The sequence below is a fragment of the Watersipora subatra genome, chromosome 6, assembly GCF_963576615.1.
Source record: "Watersipora subatra chromosome 6, tzWatSuba1.1, whole genome shotgun sequence".
NCBI classification, from domain to species: Eukaryota; Metazoa; Bryozoa; class Gymnolaemata; order Cheilostomatida; family Watersiporidae; genus Watersipora; species Watersipora subatra.
This window is the reverse complement of record NC_088713.1, coordinates 25,683,014-25,695,136: the sequence shown is the minus strand read 5'-3', so window position 1 is coordinate 25,695,136 and position 12,123 is coordinate 25,683,014. Positions and strand designations below refer to the sequence as shown.

Genomic DNA, 12,123 nt, shown 5'->3' with positions numbered 1-12,123 from the left:
TCACAAACTAGATTAGAACAAGTAAGATAATGGCTGAAACTTGGTTACTTCTAGAAAGCAGTAGTGAAGAGATTATTTCCTTGTTAGCTTTTGATACCAGTACTAGAGTCAGTTTCAGAAATGCAGGAAATGGTTAATAGCAGTTGCCTCTCCAATCAGTGCTATCAGTAAAGTGCATAACAAGGCTCGTGATTATAGAGGCATTCCTACATTACATAGTAGCCTAAAAACTGAGAGCTAGCAATAAGGGACGAGCTAGGGACCACCCTTAACCAGGGGTTTAGGCATCTTGCTTTTGATATATCTCGTGTATCTACTTATGAAATGATCAAAACAAACAGAAGCATATTTGATAAATTGGTTTCTACAGTCTATGTTTGACCCTAAAATACCAAAGCAAAAAAAGTACACAATCATACATGTACATTAATAACACAAGTTAATTTTCATCAAATGTACAAAAGCGTTAATTTGTTAAATAACAACAAGCTATTTGAAGTAGAAATTGAACACATTTGATTAAACGCAAGTCAGTCATTTCTCCTTTGGGAATCAATTGTCCCATTTATCAGTTTTGAGAGTTCTTTTCACATGCCTTCAGTGTCCTATAAAAGAAACGAGTATAAAAATTATATCTTCTCAGTGTTCTGTAAGTATGTGGGTTCAAGCCCACCCGTGGCAATAATTTTTCCCTCTGTTTATTCTCCCTCTGACTAGCTAAACCACATTCTGAATGTCAAGTGACTGCAATTATCTTAATCACAATGTTAGATAAATACAAATAATATAGTAACTCATTTACTAGAGTAATTATGGAAGAATTATAATTTCATAACAACTCTGCAATATCTACAATGATTCACAATGCTTAGTTTAAATGCCTCAAAGTAAAGTATATATTTAGAACTATATCAGCTCTAGATTATTTCCTTGTTAGTTCTTGATACCAGTACTAGAGTCAGTTTCAGAAATGCAGGAAATGGTTAATAGCAGTTGCCTCCCCAATCAGTGCTATCAGTAAAGTGCACATCAAGGCTCATGATTATAGAGGCATTTCTACATTACATAGTAACCTAAAAACTGAAAGTTAGCATTAAGGGACGAGCTAGGGACCTTCCTTAACCCTTTCACTGCCGAGCATGTACAAATTTGGGTATCTGCCAAGGGCCAGCCATTTTACCGAAAATTGCCGATATTGCTTCATGATATGTAAACAGCATTTCTTTCCAATTTCACTCTCTATTTAGAACAATTTTGTTACATATTTTAATTTGCTAACATTTTAGCCATCATTGCTGGGCAAAAATTCAATGGATCTATACTTTGTGCTATGATAAAGCTGTGTGATGCTATGATAGATGCGAAGCTAAAACGATCTTCCATGTTTCTTACTCTTACAAAACTATTACTTTTACCACTATAAGAGACTGTGCTGCTTTAGTTATCTGTATAATCACGAAAATCTAAATCTCAAATGGCTATAATGTCAAAAACATTACTAATTATCTGTTTTCTGACTTGCGCGCGGTAATTAATGAACTCACACAAAAAAATGTTCGTTATTAAATTAGAAATTCTCTAGCAAATTCTCTTTTGGGAATCAAATGTCTTATTCATCAGTTTTGACAGTTCTTTTCACATGCCCTCAGTGACCTATAAAAGAAAGGAGTATAAAAATTATATGTCCTCAGTGTTGTGTAAGTATGTGGGTTCAAGACCCACTCCTGGCATTAACTTTTCCGTCTGTTTATTCTCCATATGGCTAGCTAAACCACATTCTGAATGTCAAGTAACTGCAATTATCTTAATCACAATGTTGGATAAATATAAATAATATAGTAACTCATTTACTAGAGTAATTATGGAAGAATTATAATTTCATAACCACTCTGCAATATCTACAATGATTCACAATGCTTAGTTTAAATACCTCAAAGTAAAATATATATTTAGAACTATATCAGCTCTAATAAAAAGTAAACTTATATTTCCCTTGATTCTTATAATTTTGACTCAACACACACAATCTTTCTATGGCTTGGATTACCTACAAAAAAGATCTATGTTTCAATTCCCCAGAGTTGGATCATTGAGCGAATAAGGCTGTAGAATTTTTTTCATGCAGTTGTAGAGTTTATAAAGATGTTATTGACCCACCGAAAACAGAACTGACAGCTAAAGGTAAAAAGCTGACTAGTGTCGGAATCAACTGCGGCATCCAGCCCATACCGCAGTTCATACACTCAAAACGGTCGATAGACGCGTGTAGCTTATCCACGAAATCGGTCGTGCTTCATGGTCGCCTGATCTCGTCGATGGGCGTTCTACGACGCATACGGTCGAATTGTCCCTAACGATTCTGCACCCAATGGAAAGTTGCGTTTAATCTCTATATCTATGCCGAGCCGTAGATTTTTTTGTTAGGTGCGCTGTTGTATTCGGACAGCACCGCTTGCGAAGGGATAAATATTTATTATTTTGCTTGACAATTCTTCAGCACTAATAACTTGAACACAACGCTTCGCAAGACTACTAAACTACTAAGTCTCATAGATTTTGGCTCATGGAAACGCTCAAAGAACTTGTGGAGTCTGGTCGTGTCAGGAGAAACAGAATGAGAAAAGGTCTGTACTTTACCATTTGTTATATTTGACTCTAAACCATTATTTTTTTGTTATTATTTACTAAAATTAATATATTCAATATCATATATAATTATTTATGTATTTAAAGTTGGTTTATTCAATCTTGACTTATGATAATGGATGGGCTTGTATTTGGTAGCCTTTGGTGAATGATTTTCTGGCTCCGTAAAAGAGCTAGTATAACAAAATGCCGCGACGAAAATGAAATTCTTTTTCTGAGTGACAGGCGAGACAGTCTGGATACCCTATTTCTGAGAAAAATTGAAGCGAGTTTCTATAACATACAATTAAATGAATACATTAAATTTGCACTTGTGACACATGACACTAGAAGTAAGATATTAAGCCACCAACACCGAACAAATGTGTGGCGATTTAGCTTTTACAATCGCATTAAAAACCAAGTTAAAATATATTTTCCGCCCACAGACAATCAGACTAATAATACTCACTGATATGCACAAATACTCATATCATTCATATCACCTTTGGCCTTAGACAATCGGACTGATGATACATAAATACTCGTATATATAGTTTTTACCACTTTATAACCCTCATTTTATGCCAACAACTATACTTTGATTCACTTTACTCAGAGCTCAGTTAATACTCGGTGATACAGGTTAATATACCCTACATGCCTTGAACTGGCGTTTAGGATCAATTGGAAAGTAAGTAATGAGACACTACACGTTGGTTCAGCAAGGCCCAGTGCTGGCTTTATATTTTTTGAGCATTTATCATGAACTACCACACTGTCAAAAAGTTTGACAGTGATGCAGTTTTATTAATATGCCATGTGTAGCGTAATTATGGGTATCATGATTCTTGCCTAGTTGTTAACATGCATTGTATGTTTCAAGAGAAGAGGCAGAGTAAGAGCAAAAAAAAAGCCCAGGAGAGTCTCCATAAATTGAGGAATGCAATTGACAACAGTAGAATAGCAGCAACCACTTTTACAGGTGAGAGCCGGAGCAAAGGTAATACTATTATTAAATCAATGTGCTGTTGTGTGCTTTCTATTCTTGTTTGTATTTTTTAATTACCAATATTGATTTTCATGTTATAGATACGTCAACTTGTGATATGGAAATTGGTGATGGCAGTGGAGGTGATGTCATAACAAACACAGGCTGCATAGGTAATAAAGACCCAGCACACCTACCACGGGGATTATCAGAATCAAGTGAATCGATTGGTTGCAGGCTTAATTAACCATACCCTTATACCCATTTAGCAAAACTTATACAAGGTGGCTGTACCAATGAATCATTGCACTCACATGATGATAGGACTGGTCAAGGTCAATCAAATCAAGTGCTGCCTACTGCTCAAATAGAATATCTTGAAACCTACATGTGGTCTCTAGAAAAGACTTGGTATGGACAGTTTTGGTCTATAGCCAATGAAGCTGGCTAGGTTTTGTGGCATTTGTGCATGGTTGGCTGTTTGTATTGCCAAAAATCTTAGACCTAAAGTCATTTGACTGAACAAGCTTGAATCTACCGCTATAATGAGTCTGCTGCAATCTGATTGGTCCTTTTACATGTCTGAGAGATTGTAAAATGAATATTTGTTTCCTCATACATCTTATAATTTATTAATATTCATGTTTAACTAACACACTGGTTGTACTATCTAATGTGTTATTGTAGATGAAACTATTTTGACCAGACTAAAGTCATTGAGACACCGTAAGAAGACTTACATCCAGACCCAGAAAGGGAATTGGGATCTTCACCGAGAGGAGATTGGGAGATTGTTTGCAGATGGAATGAGAGTGCGAAAAATGAGAGTTGGTGAGCATCCCCGTGTTATTCCGTTATCTGAGATGATCAAGAATATGTCGAATATATATATATCACAAATTCAGAAGATAATAAAAGGCGATTATGTTTTTCATTTTTCATATAATTTTACAGATGATCGTCAGTCTGCCATTCATCAGGTTTGCCCAGACTGCAATGGAACCGTGTTCTGTCCACCTGGTAGATATGAGATGGTTAGAATTATTTCTTTTGAAGGTATGTTTTCAACTGAATTGATTAGTTATACTAGCCAAGGTTAGCTTTACGAGCACTAGGTTAGCTGTATTAGTATAGGCTACCCTAGGTTACCTGTACTAACATAGGCTACTTTAGGTTAGATGTACCAGTATAGGCTATCCTGTGTTACTTGTACTAACATAGGCTACTCTAGGTTACCTGTACTAACATGGGCTACACTAGGTCACCTATATTAGTATAGGCTACCCTAGGTTACATGTACTAGAATAGGCTACTCTAGGTTAGATGTACTAGTATAGGCTACCCTGGGTTACTTGTACTAACATAGGCTACCCTAGTTAGCTGTACTAGAATAGGCTAATGTGTTTTGTGTTTGTAAAAATTGAACTAATCTTTCAGGGATGGTCAGCCAAAAAATAGACGTTATGGTCTGTGAAGCATGTTCGTGGTCTTCTTGGCGGGAGCCTCAACAGCTGGTCCAGTATGGACTTTGGCCTGTTGACGTTGAGGGAAGAGCCTACTTCAACTTCAGTTTTCTTCTGAGTGCTTCAATCCTGCAGCACTTCTCACCATCTCTAAGCCTTAAAAGTCTGTTAGATTCCGTCAGCTTTATCTCATCCTTGGATGGCGAGGTATTACATCTGATCGTTATGTTCACAGTGGATGTTAGTGATATCATCATTGTATAATGTGTAGAGTGTCGAGCTATATAGTCAGCCAACTTGCGCAATGCCGCATTTGTCATCAAGCAAGGATCCAATTAGCAGAAAAACTAGACACAGAGTCTTTTGTGACATTTCTTTGACTTTTCCATTAGATTTGAAAGGTGTTGTGTTGTTATTTAGAGTTTCATGCTCAAACAAGATGTCTTCAACTATTCAATGTCGGAATGGAGGATTCAAGAGACAAACTATTTATCTAAAGCTACCGGTGGTAGTTTGTTCAGTTGCCCTGCATGTTTGGACGAGCCCCATGCGATTCACATTGACGGGAATGCAAAACTATTTCACTATAGAGCTGCCGGCAGGTATGATATCTAATGAAAAAACCATATATCAGATTTTTGCATTCTCTGTGTTTACAGATAATAACAATTTAATATGGGTTAATTTCATTTTGGGACAGTGGGTTCTGCCTATCATCAAATCTTCAAATTACTAAGCACTAGCTCCATTCAGCATATAAAATGTTTAGACGCACCCAACGCTTTTAATATGATGTTGCGTGTTTAAAGTTTTGATGTGCAACTATATTATTCGCATTCTATTACTAGATTTCTCAAGTGGGGCTATTGTGTAGTAATTCAAAGAGGAAGCCTTTGTTTATTCATTTTTTAATTTGATTCTTGTCATTGATCTTAAAGTTTCATCAGGAATTGAGGAGCCAAGTGAGTTTTTTGTTTCTACTAGTGACGTCGAAGAGCAGGTCACGCGTATAAAGAACAGCAAACACAATTCGGTGAGTTTAAGGTCGTCAAAACTATCTAGCAACCTCATTAGTCTTAATCACAGCCAAGTTTTTAAACCCTGTTGATTAAAAACCATCCAATCACAATTCAGTTGTAATGCATTTCTGAAATCTCATACCTTATGAAGACCCAGAATAGGTACCCATAGGTATAGCAGAATCAAGTGAATTGTTTGGTTGCAGGCCTAATAAACCCCATACAGCAAGGTGGCTGTACCATTGAATAACCAATCAGTGCACTGAATTGATAGTGCTGCCATCCACCCAAGTTAAAAAAATCTTAGTAAGTTTGATGGGTCAAATTTAGAATATTTTAAAAACTATATGGAATATCTTGAAAAGATAACTGCTGGGAAGTCCTGGTCTATAGCCAATGAACCTGGCCAATTGCGGTTGTCTTTATATACCTCAATTACCTAGATCGTTATTACAGGTCTCCAATAGATGTGGTGATACGGTGTGGAAGGCTGCGTCTGCCAAAGGAAAAGCATTCTCCAAGAAGGATGTGACTGGTTGTTTGCTAGCCACATGCCGCCACTGTTTCCTGTTGAAGGGATTGCATGGATATGACTAGGGGGGAGATATACGCGTATCCATACACTATGCAGGTATTGGTGGTTGTCCATAATACCTCATCATCGGTCCAGTCAACCTTTTTTATTGTCACAGAAAAAATTCACAAACCTCCCTAAGACCTACAACTTCTTTTCTGGCAACAGGAATGTCTGTCTACTTATTACAATGGTCTTTCTATTGCAGAAATCTTAAATAGTTTTTGCTACGATGCTCCCTCCATAAAGCTAATGTATTATGTTTTTAGAGAGAATTTCAAGGTGCAAAATTCATTGCCCTTGATACAATGTGCAGATACTGGCCTTGGCTAGAGCGGCTGGAGAGGCTACCACAGCAGCAACGCCCGTTCCTTAGTATCATGCACGCCAAAGCTCACCGTTGGAGTTGTCAGGTATCTGTCTAATCAATAAAGCTCACCGTTGGAGTTGTCAGGTATCTCTCTAATGAATAAAGCTCACCGTTGGAGTTGTCAGTAATCTGTCTAATGAATAAAGCTCACCGTTGGAGTTGTCAGTAATCTGTCTAATGAATATAGTAATCGTTCATCTACTTTAGTTTAAGTTTCGTATTACCAAAATTTTCTTTTTTGCTTTTTTCAGATGAAATGGACTGGAAGAGTCACTGTAGGAACAGGATTAAGTACTGGGGAGACTACAGAACTTGTTAATAGCTACATGTCCCGATTGGGAAAAGTAACAAGACACATGACATCAGATGGTGAGTTTATTCAGTGAGCACTATTTTATATATTGTCAAGGGAGGTATTTTTTAGGCCTTAACTGTCAGGTAAGCTAATAACTTACCCGATAGTTAAAACCTATCGGGTAAGTTATTAGCTTTGCATTTGACAATGTTCAATGTATTGTACTACTGTGATATGTTTTATAACTTGGTTAATGACAATACACATTGGTGACTTTGGCGCCTATTGTGCCTAAGTGCCAACTTGTCAATGGTATGACTTCCCAATTTATTCTCTTGTTTCAAGGTAGACGGAGACGCTTGGAGCAAGGGGCAGCTTTTTGGAATCTCCGAAAGTTTGTCAATCTGCCCAAACAGATATTTACATCTCTTTCCAAAGTATGTAGAAACAGCAATCATAGGATGAAATCGTACTGTTACCCAGGTTCAATTTGTTTTAACTATTGACAAAAAGCCAAGCTTTCTCAATAAATAATTGGCTTTATTGCAGTTATACAACAAGTGAAGAATTATAGTGCCGAGTACGTCTCGTTTTAGGCCAAGAAACAACTACCCATTCTAGAGGCACAAGTGGATGCACACTGCCACTCAATTGGGTTAACTTTAGCTGAACTTGAGGCCAGAGCAATCCTTGTTGCCAAGCCGCCGCCAAGTGAGTTTTTTACTTATACTATTTCCGCATGCTTAGAGAATAAATGATTGTTTTTCTGTGTCAATTAGCAGTGGATGATTTGTATTTCATGATAATGCTCATAATAATATGAGTATGAATAATATGAGGCCCTGATGCAAAGATGACGTTTCATGGTGAAAGATGCTCATTGTAGTTTATAGTAACAACTAGCTGTGCCTCCGGCGTTGCCCGGGTATTAAAAATCAGCTTATAAACAACGAGGAGTGATGAGAGTTGCCTGCCACTTAGCCTGTCTTGACAAACTGTAGTTTTTGCGTAGTTGTCCCCCGTCGAGCGGGCGAGCAACACAACAGCTTGTCACAAGACGTACTGCACCTGATGCATCAGCTGCACTTATAGGGAGTTGTTCTCTTCCGTCTATGCGGCTTGGTGGCAATGTTATGTCGGTCGCTCCATTGGTAATCATAACTGATTTCGCGCAAAAATTTATGTAGAAAGAAATAAGATTATAACGCTTAACTAGCGACCAGTCTCTGCGATAAACTTTAGTAGAACTTGAGAACTTAGGCAACAACAGCGACTAAACGTCATTATTTGTGCGCTCAGTCAGTTTAATTTCTATTTTTGTATCAGTCAGTTTTATTTGTTCTTATGGATTTTATTTTCAATTTATTTTATTCTTAAATTCTACTAAAGTTTACAACAGAGTTGTAAACAACCAACAGTCTTTGGTTAAACGTTGTAATCTTATTTCTTTCTACATAATTTTTTGCCCGAAATCGGTTATGATTACCAATGGAGCGACCGACATAGCATTGCCACCAAGCCGCATAGACGGAAGAGAACAACTCCCTATAAGTGCAGCTGATGCATCAGGTGCAGTACGTCTTTTGACAAGCTGTTTTGTTGCTCGCCCGCTCGACGGGGGACAACCCTACAAAAAACAACATTTTGTCAAGACAGGCTACCTGCCACTTTGCTATTAGCCTGGCACACTGCCACTGAAAAATTCCATTAAGCTTGCTAATAAGCGTTAGGCTTCTAATGACATACGCCATGATGTTGCGTCAGCATTGTCCAGCTGTAGCTATTTTAATAATAGCAATTTTAATAGTAGCTATAGCCGGAATACACACATACATACTTTGAGAAGTATACATATAGATGTATGATTAGAATGTTGTGATTGATATATTGTATTATCTTTCAGAACCAGATAACATACAAGCTGTCTTAGAAGACCTCAGAGTCAATATCCTGCGGCAAGAAGATGTTCTTAAGAAATCAGGTAGGTTTGTCAGGTGATCTCTCTGAAAAAAAATCAAAGTTAAAATTTTTCTATGTATGGCTAAGTTATCGAGAATGTAATTGCTGTTTATATTAACAGAGAGTGGAAAAATTGCACAGAAGTTGAGATCGCGTCTGCGTGCAAACCATTGCAGTTATAAGAAAAAGGCTTTAGAATACAGCAACCTCCATCCAGAAACGACAACAGAAGAGCTGCAAAGCTGTTTGAAGTCAGGGTTATTCCCATGGGCAGTTGTCCGTGGAGGTAAGTTTTTTCATGAAATATCAATTCCCCGCAACAAATCTAAACATTCCTTGTTCAACTTTTACACATGAAAACCCTATATTAGCAAGCCATGCTGATGTCACTTTTTGATGTTTCAGATATAACCTTCTCACAGGATGTTCTTAAGGCAGTGGAGAGCTATCAATTGTGGCAGAGAACTGTAGAAGAAATCCCTATTCTAGAACAGGAAAGGCATACAATGATAAGAACAATAGGTGAGTTTCTTATCCGTGTTTGTAGATGCTTAATATACATGATATAGTATCAATAGTGATGTCTCAGTTGTTTTTAGCAGGTCCATTCTATAACAAATTGTCTACAACATCACGTTGAAACATAAGATACTTTTTTAAGTATTTAGTTGAATTCTGAGTTCAGATTTCTGGCTAATTTGGTCCTCTTCATTTTCAGTCCAGCAACTTGATACATGCAATGGAGAAGAGGCCATATTTCTTCAAAACATGGTCGAAAAATCCTCTGTTTTCTTCTCTGAGGAAGTTGAGGTACGTACTATTAAATTGGGGAAGAACAGTATCGCAATAGTGATCAAGCTTTTGCCAGTCACTGTTTGCCAGTCAGCAACAACATTTCATATAGCAGAAAATGACAGATTTAAAAAACATCCAGTATTATTTGATGCCATGACCGATGATTTACCTATGATTTACTTATGATTTCATTCATTGAATTATTCTATTGTTAGGATATGCAGCTAGCCGTATCACTATGCCAGGACTTAGATGTATCTGATGATGACGAGGACGACGATGACTCTGATGGAAGTTTTTATGGGGATTGAAATGCCATGATTTACATGTATGCTGATCTACTTTCTGTATTACTTTTTATGCTGATCTTCACAAAACAATATTGTAATAAAGTATATTAATTTATTTCTCAATAATAAACGAAATGTCTTTTGTATAACCTTTAGTATATGTGACCCCGGCCGTCAGAATGTACAATCGTGCAGTAATTCCATTGTTCACAATAGCGCGCTAAGCGTGCTTCACGCTATTATATGACTCACCGTCACTATTTTAGTAAACAGTGGTTTACAGTGCATTCAACCCTGCTCTTTCACATGGTCTTGTTTATTTTTGTGTCTGACCAATCATAAATCCAGAATTGCCATTTAGCTATACCCAGTGTCGTATGGTTTCACAGAGTCCGGCGACCAACAGAAGAGTATACGGGGGGGGGGGGGGGGGGGGGGGAGCTCGAGTCCAAACAAACAGGCCACGCCTACTATTTTAATATAAGTTATAATGTAGAAGCCGCAACATTAATCAACAAAAACTACTCCCATTAGCAGTCACTTTGAAATTGATAGTTGTATTATACACCACTTGAAAAAGGACAAAATTTCCTACAAGAAACTACAAATTATTTTTTGTAATAAATTAAATGCAAAAGAGTGAGATGTTGAGAGCGAGGTAAGAATATTCCATTAGAGATCAGCATGTCGATCGGGTTTGTTTGGAATCAAGCGTTTTTGTTTCCGGCTTTTGGTTACGGGACTCTGTGAAACTATGTATACGGCTCTGACTATACCCATATTGGTGGTTGCTATGGAATTTTTCATAACCCAAGATCATTACTGTAGGCTCTAACTGCGGGTGCGCGCATGTATGTGGCCATTTCCTCTTTTAATGCTTCAGGCTAGAACAAAATAAACAATCGCAAAATTACGGCTTGTTGATGCTAGATGAGTATTTCTACTTAGAATCTGAGTCAGCTGCCTCAGATCATAGTGAAAGTGATGATGAGAATTGTGATAATAGGGCAATTTTAGAAATACAGCTGCTTACGCAGTATGTGGCTGCTAACGATAATGCGAATTAATTAAATCAAATTACAGAGAATAACGATCAGCCTATCACTGCTGATAACATTCCCATTCTAGCTGTTGACATCAAACTAATAAGTGGGTGCAAATGTAGGGAATTATGCGCTAGTTTTATGTCATCTGAACAATTAAGCCTCATTAGAACTGTATATCAAGGATTGCCGAAGGAAACATTGGATATGGTTGCGTTGGGACAAATTGCCACTAGCATAACAAACAAACCTCTCCAATGTGCTACAATAAATCTTTGCAGCGTACTCGTGCTACACTGTGTGAGTGTTAAACTACATAAAAAGAGCTCTAGATTGAATAGTCACTTGATGAGTTGGGTTGATATTTTCGCATCACATATTTTCCGCATCGTTGACCTTACCACGACCTTCTGTATAGGTGGACAATTCTGAATACACATCCAGCTCTTTGTTAAGTTGTTGGACTGTCATTAAATGCAGTCATAGCAATATAGCTTGATGAGAATTGTCCAGTTTGAAGCATACCCTTTTAATGAATACATCCAGGACGGTGAGCTTTTAGCCACATATATTGTTAACCTTACCATGACCTTTGGGATGTCAACCGTCAATCGAATTGGAATAAAAATGCAACGATCATCTGTTTCAAGGTTTTATTGTGAAGAATGCCGGGTTTCATCAATATAGGTTGAGATTAAG

At 37.4% G+C, this 12,123-nt stretch overlaps 2 protein-coding genes across 2 annotated transcripts; both read left to right on the top strand.

The window, feature by feature from the left end:
• Positions 1-2,563: 2,563 nt before the first annotated feature.
• LOC137398160 (uncharacterized) lies at positions 2,564-6,630 on the top strand. The gene is made up of 8 exons (XM_068084265.1): positions 2,564-2,624; positions 3,512-3,610; positions 3,718-3,789; positions 4,304-4,447; positions 4,571-4,672; positions 5,054-5,286; positions 5,500-5,681; positions 6,555-6,630. Exons 1-8 carry the CDS (start codon positions 2,564-2,566, stop codon positions 6,628-6,630), a joined length of 969 nt encoding a protein of 322 aa, XP_067940366.1.
• A 681-nt stretch (positions 6,631-7,311) lies between these two features.
• LOC137398858 (uncharacterized) lies at positions 7,312-10,492 on the top strand. Its single transcript, XM_068085030.1, has 8 exons — positions 7,312-7,411; positions 7,683-7,774; positions 7,934-8,048; positions 9,241-9,318; positions 9,418-9,582; positions 9,702-9,818; positions 10,015-10,106; positions 10,307-10,492. The coding sequence occupies exons 1-8, from the start codon at positions 7,369-7,371 to the stop codon at positions 10,400-10,402; spliced, it is 798 nt and encodes a 265-aa protein (XP_067941131.1). The 5' UTR covers positions 7,312-7,368; the 3' UTR covers positions 10,403-10,492.
• The last annotated feature ends 1,631 nt before the right edge of the window (positions 10,493-12,123 follow it).

What these genes read in the sequence shown, in the direction of transcription:
- LOC137398160 (XM_068084265.1), top strand. Translation starts at nt 2,564, where the DNA reads ATGGAAACGCTCAAAGAACTTGTGGAGTCTGGTCGTGTCAGGAGAAAC. An exon ending in GAGAAACAGAATGAGAAAAG is followed by an intron (nt 2,625 to 3,511) that starts GTCTGTACTTTA and finishes GTATGTTTCAAG; the next exon opens with AGAAGAGGCAGAGTAAGAGC. An exon ending in AACAAACACAGGCTGCATAG is followed by an intron (nt 3,790 to 4,303) that starts GTAATAAAGACC and finishes GTGTTATTGTAG; the next exon opens with ATGAAACTATTTTGACCAGA.
- LOC137398858 (XM_068085030.1), top strand. Translation starts at nt 7,369, where the DNA reads ATGTCCCGATTGGGAAAAGTAACAAGACACATGACATCAGATG. An exon ending in AGATGTTCTTAAGAAATCAG is followed by an intron (nt 9,319 to 9,417) that starts GTAGGTTTGTCA and finishes TTATATTAACAG; the next exon opens with AGAGTGGAAAAATTGCACAG. An exon ending in ATGGGCAGTTGTCCGTGGAG is followed by an intron (nt 9,583 to 9,701) that starts GTAAGTTTTTTC and finishes TTGATGTTTCAG; the next exon opens with ATATAACCTTCTCACAGGAT.